Genomic DNA, 20,133 nt, shown 5'->3' with positions numbered 1-20,133 from the left:
CATAACTATTGTATTTTTTTCCTCATTCTGAAAATCGAAGCGACTTTCGCTTTTAATTAATTCGCTTGATTCGCTTTTAATTAATTTTGAACAAAAGGATGAATTTAATTTGGAATTTAAGTTAATTTCTTATATTGTAAGAAAAAAATTGTTTTTTTTAAAACTTATTTAACTTGTTTTAAATTTTTTTTCACTATTTTAATATTATTTAAATCTATTCTAAAAAAAATTTTTAAAAAAAACCTTGAAACCAAAATAGTTTTACATTTTTATACTATTAAATTAGATTTCGAAAAAAACAAAGAAACCTGATAAATTCCTTAAAATAGAAAGCAATTTATATATTAATTGAGCACTTCGCAAAAAACGGTTATAACAATGTTAACTACAGCATATATTTGAATTCTTCTGATAATTCTACTAAATGCTCTAAATTTTCAGTATTAACGCAAAAATATCTATGTTTAAAAACATTATACTAACTTTTTTTAAATTGAATTTTAGAACATCAGACTATTACCATTGCGATCGTTACGTGATTTAGACTAATAACTATTTTATTTGTAAGAAATAGCAAAATATAAAAATGCATAAAAAAAATACTTTAAAATACTCTGAAACTTATTTTAAAGTTAGATAAATAATTCTAACTTTATTTGCATATTTATTAAAATGCTAATGCAATTTTGATTATGAATCAAAACTTTGCATACTTTGTCAAAAGAATATTTCCACATTAAAATACATCTAATGCTACCGTTTGTTAAGGATATTAGCAAATAATCATTCAATTGAAACTTTACTTTCTTATTTTTATTTCAAACATCTGTAGATGGATGAAAGATTTCTTTTCTGGTGCTACATTTGTTCAGTTAATAGCCTTTATGTTCAAATTTGTCTCTTTTTTGCAAGAAAAAAATTCTTAAAGGTATTTATAAAAAAATTTGCAATAATTAATGTTAATTCTTATCACTATGCAGAGTTATAAATTTACTACAAAACTTTACTGTAAATTAAATTTAGACTTAATTGTGGTCAGAATTAAAAATTTACAGATGCGTTATGCTCCGCTCTTTAGAAAACTGTTCACTCGTGCTTTTAAAAACATTGTCATGATTATAGCATTTACGATACTGTAAAATCACCGAATATTTAAAACAGTTCAAATCATCATACCAATTTGTTTTGTAATGTAATTATAAGAATCATATTTTTTAATTAGCTTCAGTGCTACAGAGGACAACATTAGATAATGCAAATGAGGTGGTACTAGTCCTAAGTGCTCAATGATATATAAATTGCAAGTAGAAAAAAAAACCCATATTTTTTAAATTAATTTCGGTACTACAGTGGACAACATTAGATGATGCAAATGAGGTGGTGCTAGGCCTAAGTACTTACTGATATAGAAATTGAGAGTAGAATGCTAACTTGTTTTTATGCGAACATGCCACGCTCTTCGTTTTATTTTTTTTATTTTTTTTCCATAACAAGATCTAATTTTTTTTATTGGCACTAATTAAAGTATAATTTAATAGTAACATTAACTTAGTAAAAATCAAATCATTTGCCTTTTTAATCAACTTTTTTTTCTTTCCTCTTCTTTTTAAGGCGTATTTTTAGACTTTAACGAGTATCTGTAAGGTACAAAAAACGAGTAAGTTATAAAAAAAGAAATTTGTTCTTAAGTTGTCCGGAAATGTGTCATACTTCTCAAGTGCATTTTGATAATGCTAGGATAAAAGTAGTAGTCTTTAGTTAAAACTTCGAAATAAAGAGTTCAATGAGAAAGCCTCAATTATCTTCAAAGAAAGAAAACATTGTTGAATAATGAATAGTCTAGGCATTGAAAAATCATTTTTTTTAATAATCATAATTGTTCGAATAAATCCTAACAGTCAAGCTTGCTAAGTATTTTTTAAAAAATTAACGTTTCAAAAGGAACATTGCTATATTTAAATCTACAACAGAGGCTCGATTTAAAGTTATGGTATCTCTATATTATATTTAAAAAATTTGTTATATCATAATTATGCAGAAAAAAATCTACTAAAATCTTCTCCAGAAAAAATTACATTTTTTGTCAAAAGAGAAGTCAAACTTAGATTTACTGGTAATTAATCTAACTTTGATTTAAATATACTCTTCTTATACCAGTAAATTTTTCACATATATTTTTTTCTCTTCTTTATTTTCTTTCTCGCCCTGTTTTTTAACTTTACAATTTACTAAAGCATCTATGCTATTAAAATCTTTTTTCAAAGTATCACAAATTATAAAAACCACAATTTTTTAAAATATTTTTTTTAACTATATTCATTCTATTCCAATGGTAAACACTATGCTATCAATATTATAACAATATTGACAGTATTTTAAGGGTGGAACATTGTTGTAATTGTTTCAAAAAGGTTTATTTTGTAAAGAAAATTATTGATTCAAAAATAAATACATGTTTAATTTTTATATTATTCTACAACTCTTTATTTATTTATGTATTTTTCAATATATTCTAACAAGGGACTTTTTTAAAAACATGTTTATAGTGAGTTTGGTCGACAAGAAAGCTGTAGGCAAACATATTAAAACAAATGCTCTCTATAACATAAAAAATCACAGAATTTACCATGCTTATTGTTTAGGTGATTTCCGTTGAGAATAATTATTTTTTATATCTTTTCCACCAAAAATAATAACTCTTAAGAAAAGAATATATTGAATGCGAAACGCGCAATTGAACGCGGAGAAAGAAATTCTGGTAAAATTATCGTACTGTATGGTAGTGAAATTTCAGGGGAAAAAAACCATAATTTTGTTGTTAAAAAACAAAATATATGGGATTTAAATCTATCATTTTGTAATTTTTTCGCTTTTTATGGTAACAGTTTACCCTAAATTCAGGTTTGAAGAATTATAGTTCTTATTAACAAACATTTAGAAAAAATACAAAACTGAAAAGTAAATTTAACCGAATAAATGGCTTTTATACTATGCTCTAACATATCATGGTAATATTACCAAATTTTATCTCTTTTACCAATTTTTCGCAGATATTACAAAACCATATTTTATTGTTAATTTTACCAAAATCATCACTAAAGCGCTTCGGTAAAAATTACGGAGCTTTTTGGTGTTCCTATAGAGCCTAAATTTTATCACATTCTGGTAGCTTTCACCATACTTTTTTTTCTCAGTGCAAATTTGAAATTCAAATATCGATCGGGAACTCAGTACCTTTCATTTTATTTTTCGTACTAATCTTAGTGTAAGTGAAAAATGTGAATTAATGCCCAAATAACTCAGAAAATCTGAAACCGATTTTGATGTGAATTTTTTTGCTTAATGTTATAGACAAATGTCAAGTTTGAATATTTTTATTTTGAGTATGTTTTCAATTCTATGACCACAAGCAAATTTTGAATCGTCAGTAAAAAATGTTTTAGTTGCACTTTCAAATGGTCAATTATACTATTACTAGATTTTAGTTAGCTTATCAAATCAAAAAAAAATTTCATACATTTTTTAAATTTATACTTGTTTGACAGAAACTCATATTACATTCAACCAACTATATGAAGTTATCATTAGCATAAACAACCTGGTAACTTAACCATTTGTTGACCAGCAATTCTACATAAAAACTATGCGATGCCACCGGCTATTATAAACTGCAATAAATTTTATTTTTACTGACTGAACTGAAATTAAACTTAGGAATGTTTCATATCTCCTTATATCTTAAGAATGTTCTATAAGATAGATAATGCAAGTTCAAGGACAAGTTAACTTTTAAACAATGTGTAACCGGTTTAACAATGTGTTAAAATACTATTTTTTTTAAGTCAATCGATTGAAAATTATGTAACTCATTAAGCAACGTATGTAAAAACATTCAATTCTGAGAAAAGGGCATTTAAGTTTGCAAAAGCTGAGCTTATTCCACTTATTTTATCTGTAAATATTGTTTCTCAACCAGTCCATGTTGTGCCCTTCATATTCAAAATCCAAAATTATGCATGGTTTTAACTAATCAACGTCTTTAAAAAAAATTCATAGACACACTGTAAAAAAACGATGGAAAAAAAAGCATACACTTGGAGTAGCAAATTAATATTTAAGTGAAACACAGAGATATCAAAATGTAAGGAATTACTTCTGAGAGAGGTAGAATTAAAATCATCAAAGCAAGTTTGATTGCAGGATAAAACTCCTTATATCTCCTCTCGGTTTCCTCTGAACAGCAAACAGGTTGTCATGGTTTGTTAAGGATTCGTCAGGTTGTTGTTGTTATATATATATACACTCTGAGTGACCCAAATTATTATGACCACCTGGCAGTTTTATGCCAAATGAGCTATTGCGTCACAGTTTTGCCGCTAGAGGGCGAGATAGCAACAAAGAAGAAATGCAAGGCAAGTGAACCATCAATTGGTGCTCCCTGATCGGGATGGATAACGGTGACTTTACCTTCGTTGGCCCTCGTAATCACCAAATCTCAATCCAATTGAGAATTTGTGGGATGAGATCAAACGAGGCATCAGAAAGCTGTATGCAGTACAATCCCTTCTGACAGAACTGAGAGTTCCGTTGATCGGATAGGGGGTCAAGTAATTCNTTCAATAATAGAATAAACATGGAGAAAAAGATTTTTTATTTTTTTAAATTTAAAAGTACTTAATTCATGCGATTTTTCTTACTTTGAGAAGATAAAGTTTACAGCTTCCAGAAGTTTGAAAGACCGACAATATATTACGAAAAAGAACATGCATTTTTAAGCACCGTATGCTAGACAATAAAGCAATAAGCTTGTGAATTGTATCGATGGCTTTGGTGTTATTTGGAATGACTGCATAAAATTTCGTTAATCTAGCTAAAGTATTTATGCAGATATGAACATTCTTATAAAAAACTAATTTTTTTGTCTTACCTTTTTCTGCTCTAATTTCAAAAATATTCAACAAAATTAAACATAATTTTTGGTGTAATTTAAAATTATTTACAAAATTATTGTTTCAAAATTTGAAAAAAAAATTTAAAATATGCTCCAGACATGAGTATTTAAAGTAGTTCTTTTGTACTGCGCATGCGCGGAAAATTTAAAACTATTTTTTTTATAATTCTGTAGTGAATCGTATTTGGCAACTAATGGAAAAAATCTGATTAAAATATCGTAAAATTTAAAAAGTTTCAAGAAACTTTCTAAGTAGTTTTTGTACTGTTTAAAAGAAAGCTCAAAATAATCAGGGGTTTTCAAAAAAATTTTATTATGCAGTATTTGCAAATTACACTATCTTATAATGACTGGACAACGAGAGCAAAATTAAATCTTTGGAAAATCTTATGTAGCTTTGAACTTTCTTTTAAAAAGTAAAAAACTACTTTGAAAATTGCTTGAAACTCTTAACATTTTGAAAATATTTAAATCAATTTTTTCCATTAGTTACTAAATACGATTCACTATAAAATTATGAAAAAATAATTTAAAATTTTTTCCGAGCATGTGCAGTACAAAAAAACTACTTTAATTGCTCATATCTTGCGTAATATTTTTTTTTAAATTTTACAACTATTTGAAATTTATTTTAGGTTGCTCCAAAAGTTTTGTTTAATTGTACTGAATATTTTAAGTTATAGCAAAAAACATAACACAAAAAAATAGAATTACCAGATATAATGCAGTCATTGCAAACAACAATCAAAGAAATCGATACAAGTAATAAGCTTATTGCTTGATTTTTTGGCATAGGTTGTTTCAAAAATACTTCTTTTCTTTTGCAATTTACTGTCGGTCCCTAAAACCCCTGAAAGCTTTAAACTTTATTGCAAACAATGAAAAATCGCATGAACCAAATACTTCTAAAATGAAGCTAAATACATTTATCGAATATTTATGTATATTTAACAAATTAATGAAACAAAATAGAAAAACTTTAAATTACTTTGTAAAAATTATTTTTAACATAAATGCAAAATTAGCTTATTTCTTGTGCCCTATTTATTGACTCCTAAAAATAGTTTCTTCATTTTTATTTTAACTTAACTATTAAAAATCTTTAAATCTATTTTTTATTCTTAAATATATTCAATTTTTTTTAATACAATAGTGGATATCGCGTCTTTTCCTCATGAAATGTGTAATATTTGTGAAATTTGGAAGCAAATTTTAACTTAAAAACTAGGAATTTTCAATTTTAATAAAAAATTTTTATGAAGTTAGTTTGAGCTCCTGTAGTTTTCGGCAGAAAAATATTCATAAAATTTACATATTTTCGAAATAATACATTATATACATTATATAATAATACATTATATATTTTCTAAGATTACTTAAAGATTTTAAATTTAAAAATATTTAAAATTTTAATTTTATAATTAAATAGTGATCATAAATTTTGACCTCGGTAATTAAAAATTTTAAAAATAGTGATTATATATTTTTGTTTACTTTAAAATTAGGGAACAGCAACTGTAATAAAAAAAATTCTAATAAAGTCATTTCAGGTAGATAAATTAAAGTAAAAAAAATTGTAAATGAGATCGGTTTCTTTCATCAATTTCTTTTTTTAACTGGCACGTCTCCTTAAACATCAGCCACATGGCACCCACATGTCCAAGTTACCCGGATATTTAATGCTACCCGAGACTTACTAAAGGAAAAAAAATTGTCACAACAACGAGACGCCGTACACTAGACGATTAAAAAAAAAAGTACTGAAATGAATATGACTAGATTGAGACACTGAAGAACCGTTTTATGTGGTCTACCCCATCAGAAAACGTTTTGTTCTTGGTGGGACTGAAACCAGAATTAAGAAATAATCCCTTCTCTCGCATGCGGGAGAATTCTAAGATATTTTATTCTTTATTCTAGAAACTTCTTTTAACTTCTCAAAAGAACATTTGTTACGTAGATAAAGAAGCTATAATTCTATAAGTGGTTTGCTTGTATTGTTTTAAAAGTTCATTAATCTAGCGGGTTTAAATGAAATAGAGATGTTAATCTTAAGGACCAAGATGTATATATTCTTGCATAAGTCTACGCCTTATCTTATTCTTGCAAATTTGTTTGGTAGTATTGCTTTTAGGTCTCATTCTATTTAGTGTTCCTCTTTATCAGCTTATAGAATTTATTCTTACATGCATAAAAAAATATTAATTAAAACAAGATATATTTAACTGCATTAATTCTCTAGGGCTTTTAATTATTGATTTAAAAATTCGTGAAACTAATGATTTAAAAAAATAGAAATGATAATCATTTTAAAGAGCTAGGTGTATATTTTTTTGCATAAATCAATGCCTTGTCTTATTTTTACGATTTTTCTTCTGATTTTAGTTTCTATTCTGTTTTGTGCTTCCATTTTTGCTCAACTTAATGATTTTTTTTTAACATTTATTTTTAAATAAATGAAAATGAAACATAAATTATTGATTGAGCACAATTCCGTAAGCATTTTGTTTTCTTTTATTGTTTTTGAAATTCATCAACTAATTAAACCCAAAGGAAGCAAAGATGATAATCATCTCAAAGATCAAAATTTCTGGCATCTTTTTCTTAAGTCTTTATTTAGAAAATTTTGTTAACAGTATAGCTTTTACGGTTTATTATAAAATCTTATTTCATCTCTATTAGTTTAAAGAACTTATTCTTAAATAGAAAAGTAAATAAACTCAAAACTTTTATTCCATTCCTGTTTGTTCTGTTTATTCCCTGTTAGTTTTTCATTCACTCTTTTAGAAATTCATTACTCTAACAAATTTAAATGGAACAGCACTTGATAATCATTTTCATAAGTCAATGTCTTATTTTTACCTATTTTATTAATGTGGTATTACTTTCAGATTTAACTCTCAATTCCGTTTCGAGCTTTAATTATTTTATTATTTCCCAATATCCATTATTTTATAGAATTTGTTCTTAATTATTTTTAAAAAAAATTTATTAGGCTATATTTACTATAAATTACTCTAAGATTTGGAAAAAAATTATTTTTTATTTATTTATTTAGAAAAGTCTGTTTTACTCAGATTTTCGAATTCAAAATACTGGTATTATCGGGTTTTTTCACTTTTTATTTCTCACTTTTTTAGTTTTATGTAGTTTCTAAATTGATTTTTTTAATGAAATTGTAACACGGAGAAAAAAAATTCTGGTAAAATTTGTCGTACTGAAGAGTAATAGCATTTCTGGTAAGAAAAAAGAAGAACAATAATATTTAGGATAATTCAACCAAAATACACGATTTTTAAATAATTTATTTGGTAATCTTTCCGTTCATATGCCAACAATTTAGGAAGTTCTGGTTTTCAAAATTATAGTTCTTCTATAGTTCTTATTGTTATGATAGTTCTTATTATAGTACTGAAAAGTCAATTTAACAGAATAAATGGCGTTTTTATGCCATCCTATGGTGTCGTGATGAAATTACCAAATTTTGCCGCATTTACCAAATTTTATAACTTATTATAAAATCATGTTTTATACTTAATTTTACCAAAATTATTACCAAAGCGCTTCGGTAAAAATTACGGAGCTTTAGAGTGTTCCCTTAGAACAAGAAATACGGCAAATTTGGCTAAATTTTGGTAGCTTTGACTATACTTTTCTCTCAGTGGAGGAAAAAACCTACATCAAATATGAAAGTTAAATGCTTGGTAACGATTTAAAACTTATCCTATAACAACGTAATTATTTTTTGTTTAAAAAAAAAAAACATTTCATAGTTATAAAACCTATAAACTATCAATAACAGCACAATTACAAAAGCACAACTACATTTTTGCACTATTGTCAAAAAAATATTCATTGCCACGAATTTGAATGATGTAATACTAAACCTGATACAAAAAAAAGGAAAAAAATAGAAGGTGTCAAAATAAGATCAATGGTGCCCGAAAGTTAGTAGAGCTTGTATATACGTGAGGTAGGGCATAATTAAGTAATATCTTATAAAAATTCTTATTAAACTTTTTTCATCAATTTTTTTAATACTTTCATTTTAGTAATATTAAAAAAGGTAATTATTTGTCTTAATCAAAGTTTCTGCAATTTTCCCGTCTGCCGAATATTTGGTGCATCTACAGCAGTAGAAAATACTATTACATTTTTCTTTAAAAATATTATTTTTAGTTTTAAAATACAATAATACTTTTAATATTATATTTTTACTATTTTTTAAAGCAATTATCAATATGAAATGCCACATTCTCAGCTTTTTTCAATGTTTTCGATACTTACTTTTATCGCAATTTTTTCATATGAAGATTAAGATTACCCAAATTTCTGAACTCAACAGCTCATGAGAAAAAAAACTCAACACCTCATAGAAAAAAATCTAAAACTTATTTCGATTTCAATACAATTTTAAAAAATTATTTGCTAATTAGCTTCATAGATTTGATTAAAATATACATGCTCAGTTTTTATGTTCTATAAATTACATCTTAGAGTCAAAATATTCCTCAATTAGAATTTGAAAACATTTTTTTCATTTTTCTTCGTTAAAATCTTCCGAACATGGCTCACTTCCAAACAATAATGTTTAAAATTTTCACTTATTTGCAGTTATTTAGATCTAAGAGAAACAGTTATTCATTATTGAAATTTTAACATTTACAAAACATTTATAAAGTCAATTATTAATAAATATGAATAAAAAATATATAAACTACCTTTTGGGGATTTTATATTTTAGTACAAATGTAATTCCGATAATCTAACAAAGTTCTTAGTAGCTATTAGACTGTTTTCAATAATTAAAAAGCACAATTATATTTTGCTTGTAATTGAAACACCAGAAAAAAATATATAAAAGGATCACTGATGTCCAATCTGCATCAAAGAGTTAAACTTATTTGAATAGAAATTTTTTTATCATATTTCACCTGCGTGGAAAGAATCGTACAAACTATTCATTTCTGTTTTATTAATATGATAACTTCTAGTCGTTAATTTATTAATATTCATTGTAAGGGACAGTAGCAAACTGCGAAATTGAATTGTGAAAATTGAAAAAAGAGAAGTACAGTGTACATTTCTAATAATTTTAATATTTAGCAACAAAAAAATATATATTTAGTATGTTTTATTGATACATTTGAAAATTTTCCTTAAATAACTGCTACACTGTTAGAAATTTTATTCTAAAATTACGATAAATAACCGGAAGCAGTCTTCCCATCTAATTAACCGTAAAATTTATGGTAAGGAACATTTCTTACATTTACGGTCTGAAAACCGTTTGCAACTGGTATGGTAAAAAAACCATGAATACAAAACTATATAGTTTTTACGTTTTTTAACCTTTTACAACTAGCATGGTTTCAAAACAGTACAAAAGTTAATTGGACATGGTGCTGCCATCTATGAGTAACGCAGCAAATCTTATTTTATTAGACCAGGGTCACAAATTGGGAAGTGCAGGACACTGGAAACTCTACACCTGTTGAAGGAAATGGAGGAAAGATTGTGGTGTCAACGCTAGGACTCGAATCTCCTTTCTGTTGGTCATCAGATTGACAACAAATAACCGGCAATCATGAGATCGGTCATGAGATTGACATGTCGGTTATGAGATTGACAGATTATCCCTCTCGGCTATAAAATTTTCCCAGTTACCAGGAACTAAGTGGAACTCGGAAGAAAAATTAACATTTAATATTTTTCCTATTTACTATCATTTGTATAAATTCGAATGTAGATTATCTTAAATGCATCAACAAAATTTCTGCTCATCAATTTTTTTTGTTATTTATTCGTTTTATAATTAGCATACTTTATAAACATTTCATGAAACTACCCTCACGCATTAATTTTTCATAACGAGCACTTAAAAGATATTAAAATGAATTAAGTATGAACACCACTATGAAGCTATATGAGAACTTTTACTTGAAAGTACTTATAAAACTGAACCAAATTGAGTTGAAAACGATGCAGGTTTTTCTATTCTAGTACTGATAGCAGTCTACCCATTTGTCAACAGAAATCAATGCTCAACTATGTAGCCATGTGATTTTGAACTCAATACGAAAAGCATGGAAACTCCAAAATCAAGCATTGGGCAAACTAACCTTCGTAAAAGAATTTGGATGAAACTAATCTGCATTTGCGTTACATAAGAGAAAATCCACGAAAACCTCCCAAGATTAGCCCTATTTCAAAAGGAGTCTAACCCATGATCCATCTACTACTGTGGATAGTTTAGGTCAGCACTGGGGTCGGTGCACGCCGGAAGCAGGATTCGATTTGACCATGCTGGGATTCAAATCTGAGTCACCTAATCAGGAGGGGATCGCTCTATCATCTGATCGACCCCGGGCTCGCAAACTTGTATTGACCAACATAATAGCATTTTTTATTTCTATCTTATTTGTTAAAAAAAATTAACAACGTGTACATTACAAAAGTAGTATCTTTTGTACGCCGGGGGAGGTAACGAGAAAATTTTCATAGGAGTGGTTAACAACTAGGTTTAAAACATTGAAGAGGTTTAAAATGACGACTGATGTTTGCTTTTGAAAAGTCAAATGAAGCTACTTTTTATCGGATTTTAGACAATTAGGGGTGTAGTTCCGAAATTAGCTCACCTAAAATATCTAATGTTTACTCTCAATGTAGTAAATGGTGACTGGTGTACATTAAATCTGACGGGTCACAAAATAATCATAAAATAAAGTTCATAACAAATCCTACTTTAGGAGGTACTGAATTGGAGACTGATCGTTCTCTGGTGCAGATCAAAATTACGATCTGTGAATGAATGGATGTATGAATGAGTCTACACTATAAACGGGTTGTGATGTATGTGTGTGACAGAAGTTTAAATTCTTGGCCATGGGTGGCTCCACTGGAAAACAAGAAGAAGCTCACCCCCCTTACCTTAATGACATAGGACAAATATTTTGAGAATTCAGTCAAACCCTAAAAATCCAGACTTATTATCTAAATTCATTAAATATTTTTTTAGCTCGGAAACTCGATACTTTAATCTTCATCGTAAAACAGAATTATATCAAAATGGAAATAATCATATTGTCAAGGGAATTGAGTTCGATAATTTTTATAGTCTAGAAAAGATCAAGTCAGAGAATGAGTTTTCAGTGAAATATGTCAGCGAAATGAGCTGTCAAAGCAAACATAATGTCAACTAAAGTGGCATGTTGATAATCTGAACGTCCTTAATAAACGAGCTTTGTTCAGCATACTAGAAAACGTTTCTGCCTGTGGTTCAAGTAAAAGGGTCACTAACTGAAATCCTTCAAAATGTTTCCTGAAAGATGTTTGATCATAACACTAAAAAGAGAACCAGTTTGCACATACAAGCAAGAAAATGGTTGCAAATACATATTTAAAAATCTGTTTGATTTAAAAATGAAACTGATTTTTCTTACTTATTTGTTAACCACAACATTTTATCAAAAGTCAAATCAATTATGGGAATAAATTTCTTTCAGAAATTTTTATAATAGAGGTTGTTTTATGCGCAAGCAGTTGTAGAAGTCAAGTAGTTGTAGTAGTGTATTATGGGCCAAATTTCAAGCAGTAAAGGGCTTGATTGTGTCTTAGTGCTTCAAAATCCATTCTAATCAAATGTCCCCATGGTTTCAAAGATGAAAATGGTTGGGAAGCGTGTAGCGGAGACAGAGTGATACAACTAACATGTACTTCAACATTCTAAATTGTAGCAGTGTCGTGCATATAAGAGTCTACAGTGTCTTGGAATCATCTCTAAGGATGAATCTCAAACCATAACGTTACCAATCACTCGTGCTGCATAAACCTATCAACATTAAGTTGCTTTAAATTGAGTTTAATGCACTTTTTTTAAATATACAGTCTCTGTCAAAATTATTAGACGCACTATAAGATTCTACGTAAAATCTTAATTATCAGGTGATACTCTACAGCTTTATTGTTTCTACGTGACTGAAACTGGTTTGCACTTGTTTACGTTCGAGTACCAATTGGTATCGAGTATTTATTGCATAAATATAGAATTTATTATATCAGACATTACATTACTATATTGTAATAATTAGATCAAATTATTAGACGCACTATGGTTTTTTTAATAATTACATGTTTTGCACGAGTTTATATGCAATAATTTTATATTTAAACATACATGAAATGGGTTTTTATTTAGGAAATTTTTTATTTTATTTGTATTTATTTTTAACGTATTGAATTACAATGTTAGCCAATTGATACACAAATGTAAACAAGTGCAAACCAGTTTTAGCAGCATAAAAACAATAAAGCTGTATAGTATTACCTGATAATTAAGATTTTGCATAGAATCTAATAGAGCATCTAATAATTGGGCTAGGGACTGTACGTTTACTTGTTATTTATTTTTAGGCAAGTTGGTGTTCAGACCTATGCTACACCAACCTCGTATTTATGCTGGTGCTCCTGCTGGAGTCCATGTGACCACGGTCCATGCTTATGATCCTGAAAAACCAAGAACCAAAGTTGAATACAATTTGCCGAATGTTTTAGATTATAAGAATTTTGTGATAGACAAAATGTCAGGAAACCTGTCCACTGCTTTGCCAATCAACAAAACAGTAGGAGAAACATACCAGGTAAGTTATATTTAAGATAAAAATGTTTATTTTCTTCAAATCTATGAATACATAGGTCATACTAAAACTATCCAAAGAGCTATTTTTATTCTAAAGTTCATTAAATTGCATGAGTTATTTATAATATCTTTATTTTTTATATTTAAGGCCAATTCTCCTTGGCAGTGTGGTAGAATCTAATGTTGTGCTACACTGTTAGAATTCCCATTCTAAAATTAATGTAAAATAAACGGCAACAGTCTACCCATCCAATCAACCGTAAAGTTTACTTTAAAGTTTTTAATTACCGTGAAGTAAAGAACCTTTTTTAACTTTACGGTATTAAAACCGCTTACAACTAGTATGGTTTCCATGATTATAAATATACGGTATAATAATAATACGGTATTTTTACCACTTACGATTAGCATGGTTTCAAAACTATAAAAAAAGATATTTGTTTAACTGAGCATTAGAGTTAGGTTGTGATTCAGTTGTGTTTTATCAAATGAACCGTAGATTGTGGTTTAATTAGTTTATTAAAAAAAACATTGATCAATCCATATTTTTTCTTCTCTCACAGCGATTGTTAAGATTAAATTAGATTTATTTTTGGTCCCAAATCTTTTGAAAACTTCAAGAAACTGTCAGAAATAGTAAAATATATTTATAGGTGCTCGCTTCTCGTCTAACTTCAATTTTCTCTTAATTGAAGTTGGGATTTTTTTAATATAAGCGCTTTAAAAATTTAATCTCCTCAAAGAAAAGTTTTACGGGTGTAAGTGATCAAAATAAATTATATTTTATTAGATCTTTAAATAGATCTGATAAAATATATTTTCCACGTGTATTCATAGTGTAATTAAAAAATATTTTTAACGAAATTTTAAGTTGTTTTTGAACTTTTATCGTTGAATATAAACAGAAATCAAATGAAAGCGTTTCAACCAGGATAAGTTTTTTTCAGAGTGCAAAAACTTCAGAAATAGTTTTGAATTTTACTCTTAACTAAAAATAAAAAAGATTTCATATTCCTCACAGGAAAGCATTGTTCAAGATTTCATATTTTGTCAAAGTTTAAAACTTTTTGAAAGCATTTTACCAGGAATTTATTTCTATGCATTTTAATACTTGAAATACTCAATGCTCAAACGAGAATTTATTTTTCGAAATTAAATTTCATTTTCAAATGGATTTAAAACGACGTCTTTCTCGAATGTGGATTTTGAACAGTTTTTACTTTAAGTAATTCACCGAAAATTCAATAAATTGTGTAAACCTATTTTATTTTTAACTTATTCAATTCCATGAAATAAATAATAAAACAAACTTTCTTATAATTGCTCAAATTAAATCTAAATTAAAAACATTTCAAAACTGCTTATTTTGTAATTTTAATTATTTAAATGAATTTATTTTTAGAAGAAATGTGAGAAATAACATCAAATAATAAAAGATACATGCAAGTAGTAATGCAAATTAGTTCAAAAATAAAAGATAAAGTAATAATATATCACGTAATGAAAGACATTGTTTGCTTTGCTAAAATCATTGTTAAAATTCAGTCTAACAAATCTTTCATCCTAAAAAATTTTTTAAAAAAATTGAAAAACTTTTTTTTTCTATTTTTTAAATTGAAAAATTTTTGAAAACAAGTTATTGAAAGAAAATGGCACTTTATATTTCGAAGATTAACATTGTTTTAAATGTAAAAATAAGTTATGGTAATAAGTTATGGTCCTGAAATAAGGAGGGAAATAAGTTTTTAAATAGTTTACTGTTGCTTCTCTAATTTCTAAAGCTGGTGATCCTAAAATCATTGACCCGTCATAAAGCAGAATTTCTCAAGAAATGCTTTGAGGATTATTCTATAATTTTAGAGATATTTAGATCAATACTCATCAATAAAACTTAAAATGAAGACTCGTACTTATCAATAAATTTTAAAGCTTTTAGAGACCGACAATAAACGACGAACGAAAGCAAAGTGTTTTTGAACACCTTATGCCATAAAATATTGCAATACGCTTGCAACTTGCATTGACTAATTTGCTTGCTGTTTCCAATAATTACATAAAATTTTCTTAATAATTTATCTTAAATATTTAAGGAAATATGGACATTTTTAAGAAATAATATTTTTTGTCTTACGTTTTTTTTTTAAATTTAAAGTGTTTAATGAATATAAACAAAGTTTTTGGAGCAGTTTTTAATTAATAATAGATTTATTATTTTAAATTTAGAAAAAAAATCCATTCGAAAGGGCTAAATTTATGGGCAATTAAAGTACTTCAAATGCGCAGAAAAATTTTAAAAAATGCTTTTTTTTTATAATTTTGCAGTGAATTGTGTTTAGTAACTATTAAAAAAAAGTGCTATTTAAATAATTTGAAAATTTAAAAAGTTTGAGCAATTTTCTACCAATTTATGTACCTTTTTACATATATATATATATAGATCTTCTCTCACACTGTTGTATTGATATATTTTGTTTTGACTATATTGATACAATATTAGAAAACACTCCTTTTTGTGGATACAATCGTGTGAGCTGATGAGGAATTTATATCATTTCATTATTTTGTTTTTTGACTTTTTAATATTTTTTAAATGAATAAAAAAATTTTAATGTTTTTGGAAATATTTTATTTTAATTATCTTTATTCTTCTCTTTTCTTTATAATATATATATATATTATATAGGTAATACAATAATATTGGTAAATTGATCGACAGTGTATGATACAATTAAAAACACTTTACATATTACCCAGCCATTGTATACAATGCGAAATCACAAATAGTATAAAACATAATTATTTTATAATTGTTATTAATGTGATTAATGAAAATTTAGATACAACCTGCTTTCTGTACATTTAAGCGAATACATAACAAAACATATATGAATAAGAGCTTAAATGAAGTTTGATAGATAAGTTGTCTATAAAAAATATATTTTTTGTATAAAGGTACTTTAAGGAAAATCAAGTTCTGTAAATAGATTATCGCCTTACAACAGACTAATGCATTTACATTCAATTTGAGATTTGTTAAATTGTTTCTGCAATATTTTGACTTTAAAATAATCGTTATTAATTTCTCACAGCAAACTTATTGCAAATTTTATAATAAAAGAAAGGAGAATTATAACATTGGGAATAATTTATAGCTATTACTTGTAAAATCATGGTTCCCTTACTCTCATAATTCATGAATTATTTCCATCTACTATACTTAATGATTTGAATCCATGAGGACTTGCACTACAGAGAGTCCCTACCAGTTCAGTTGCACTTTACTTTTCTATTATTATAATTTCCTATTTCAAAGTTTTATTGGAATAAGATAATTCTTTAATTTGCGTATGGAGCTGTGAACTACAATCGTTACTTCGCTGGACTAAAACATTAAATAAGTTATTCATATTACTACTGTTTGTATTGTACACAATAACCACAGGAGGCATGATTGTGGAATTTTTATACCTTGGTTTTCATGTATCACGGGGTGATAATTAGCTTAATTACCCAAAGATTCCTTGGAAAATAGTGGCTACTTTGCCCACCTCTCACTAACAAAGTACCAAAATGACTAGCATACGGTATAGTCTCAATTAGTATCGATTCTAACATTTGTATTTATGATTTAGCCATTTCTGCTTTTAAAAAAAACTATGGAAATGGAACGAAGCATTAAAATTAATGAAAGATACTGGAACTTGCAAGTGACTTTCGTAAAAAAAAAGTTTTTAAAGCATTGCTTACCAAAATTTTTAATTATTTACGCTGTAAATTTTCTGATAGAGTGAGTAAAATTATGTACCACCGTATATGTTCTTTCTTTATTTTTGCTTCTGAATTTAATTATCTACTAAAATTTCATAATGAGAATCTGCTTAACGAATAATTAGTAGAAATATAATAGGGAGTCCGGAAAGTAATGTCATTTCGGCTCCATTAAATAATCATTAGGCTTAAAAACCAATTCGTTTTTTTTTATCCATTTTGATTCATTTTCGAACCAGTATTGAAAGGTTGTTTCTAATGAGGATAAAAATACATTATTGATTAAAAATAATAGCTTGATGACAAATATCTGAAGCACATAAACGACATTACTTTCCAGTCCCCTAATAATTAATGAAAATAATTAATAATAAAATAAGTTTTTTTAAACTGTTTTCAAGTATATTTTTACTCATTTTATCTACCCCTTCCTCGAAGAAAGCATATCCAGGAAATTTACTACAGAGGCAGTTTTCAAAAGAAAACATCTGATTGGCATAGTTACTCCGGTTGTTCACCTTGGCTTTAAATTTTTACTGAATGAGAAAGCTATGAGAGTTTAAAGATCGAACAACAATTCTTAAAGTCATGAATTATGTCCAGAAATTAGAAATTATTTCCCTTTTTCTAACTGATTAAGAGGTGCACGAAACTTTTACTATAAGCTAAACTGTTCGAAGTAACTGTTTAAAATAACCTCAGTTGATGCAAATGAAAAATTGTGGTTTTCTAAAGACTTTTTTTAAAGTGATTGAAGTTTAAATACTCATATGTTTTGCATGCGAAATAGTTTTGTATTGATTGCTGTAAATTGAAAAGTTCACATTTCGTCGTCATTTTGAATCATTATTTCAAAAATTGATATCATTATTTTGAATCATTATTAAAAAGTCGAAAATATTGGCTTTTTAAAAAAAACTCGAGTAAATCCTATTTTTAATTAATGGCCAATTCCTTCCAAATCTTTTTATTAATTAAATTCTGTAACGAAATATATTTATCTTGCAGGTAATGGCAACTGCAGTAAGCTATAACTGTTCTGAGTTGGAGCATCTGCAGATAGCTGTGACTGAATTCAATCAATTTTCTCCAAGATTTGATACTGAACAGTACGATCTAGAATTCCATCCAAAAACAGAAGTTGGAACGATCGTCTTAAGAGTAAAAGCTACTGATCCGGATCCAGTTCCACAAAATGCAGAAATATATTACTTACTGGATCAGAATTCTACAAGTCAATATTTTGATTTGGACCCTATAACGGGAGAACTTTCTTTAAATCAATACATAAATGACACAAAAGCTTTGAAACTCTTTGGTATATATGCAGAAGATGGCGGATCACCGAAGCGTTGGGCTTATGTTGCAGTTAGTACCATAATAAAACACTTATCAGGTAATATTTGAAAATTTAATTAAATACTCGTTCATTTGTGACAATATGATAAAATTAATTTTAAGATTTTGAGCATTTGCAAATTATCTGTGTGTTATTTATCAGCAAATTACAGAGACTGTTATAAGCAAATTACATAGCAATTACAGAGGACAACTGTTATAAGCATAGCAATTACAGAGAATTACTGTTAAAAGCAAATTACAGAGAACCAATGTTAAAAACAGGAGTGTGGTCATAGTCCGAAAAAGAACTAAGGTTAAAAGAGGGAAATTAGGATCATTGTCCAGAAAAGAACAATATTAGAAAGTGTGACCACATTCTGGAAAAGAACTAAAGTTGAAAGCGAGTCATAGTCCGGAAAAAAAAACTAAGATTAAAAGGTTATGATCATCGTTCCAAAAAGAACAAAAGTTGAATGTAAAGATAGTAATCAAATAGCAAAGAACAAACGTTGAAAGCGAAAAAATAAGAACTGAAATACGTGATCGACAGCAAGGTGCGCCAAAGGAGAGCAAGGCGCGCCAAAAACTACAAACAGTGGTAACTATTTAATTCGTGTAAACTAAAATTTTAAATAAACAGTTAAATTTTAAAAATTTAGACGTCACGATATAGAGCTAGAAATACAAACCGAACCATTATAAATGTGATTTGATAATTATGGATGTGTCATTTAACTCAATAAGAAACAAAATCGAGTAGTTTTATTACCACTCTCTACGTTTTTAGGCGCAGCTTGCACCACAGGAATAAAATTACACATTAAGGGAAATGCTCTAAGCGTTATCTTTCAACAATTGAATACTAATTTTGCTTGTAAAATGTTTTCTGAATAGTTCTCAGTTCCAAGTTTGTGAATACACTGGTGGACAAAATTAAGAGATGGAAAGCATTTTCGCACATTCTTTCGCACATGCAAGATACCCTCACACTGCTCCATGTGTTTGACAGTGGTTCCGTGAATGCCCAGAGGTACAGGCAGGAGGTCCTAGAGCCCTATGTGCGTCTTTTCAGGGGCGCTGTTGGCCCTGAGTTCATTTTTATAGACGATAATGTGCGACCACATAGGGCTCTCATGGTTGATGGTTGCATCTGGAAAGCGACGACATTCAATGAATGGATTGGTCAGCCAAATCCCCTGACCTGAATCCTATTGAACATGCTTAGGATGCTCTTGGGAGAGCCATTGCAATGCGCCAGCCTCCCCCCAGAACCATTCTGGAGTTAAAATTTGCTCTGGTGGAAGAATGGGAGGGTCTTCCACAAGTCCTCCGTAACTCCCTTATTAACAGCATGCATACTCGTTGTGCATGCTGTCTGGGTGACCATACACCATACTAGAGGCAACACACACTGTACATGCCTCACTTTTATTGT

At 28.0% G+C, this 20,133-nt stretch overlaps 1 protein-coding gene across 2 annotated transcripts in view; it reads left to right on the top strand.

Moving 5' to 3' along the window:
* The window catches only part of LOC107446649 (adhesion G protein-coupled receptor E1), a 118,547-nt gene that overhangs the window by 55,528 nt on the left and 42,886 nt on the right, over positions 1-20,133 (top strand). For both annotated transcript variants that reach the window (XM_043043937.2, XM_043043936.2), the window contains exons 2-3: positions 13,364-13,590; positions 18,366-18,753. In XM_043043937.2, the coding sequence (XP_042899871.1) occupies positions 13,364-13,590; positions 18,366-18,753 (615 nt within the window). The remainder of the gene's footprint in view (positions 1-13,363; positions 13,591-18,365; positions 18,754-20,133) is intronic.

The sequence above is a fragment of the Parasteatoda tepidariorum genome, chromosome X1 (genome assembly GCF_043381705.1).
Source record: "Parasteatoda tepidariorum isolate YZ-2023 chromosome X1, CAS_Ptep_4.0, whole genome shotgun sequence".
Classification (NCBI taxonomy): domain Eukaryota; kingdom Metazoa; phylum Arthropoda; class Arachnida; order Araneae; family Theridiidae; genus Parasteatoda; species Parasteatoda tepidariorum.
The sequence above is the reverse complement of the archived record's forward strand: the minus strand, read 5'-3'. Positions and strand labels throughout refer to the sequence as shown.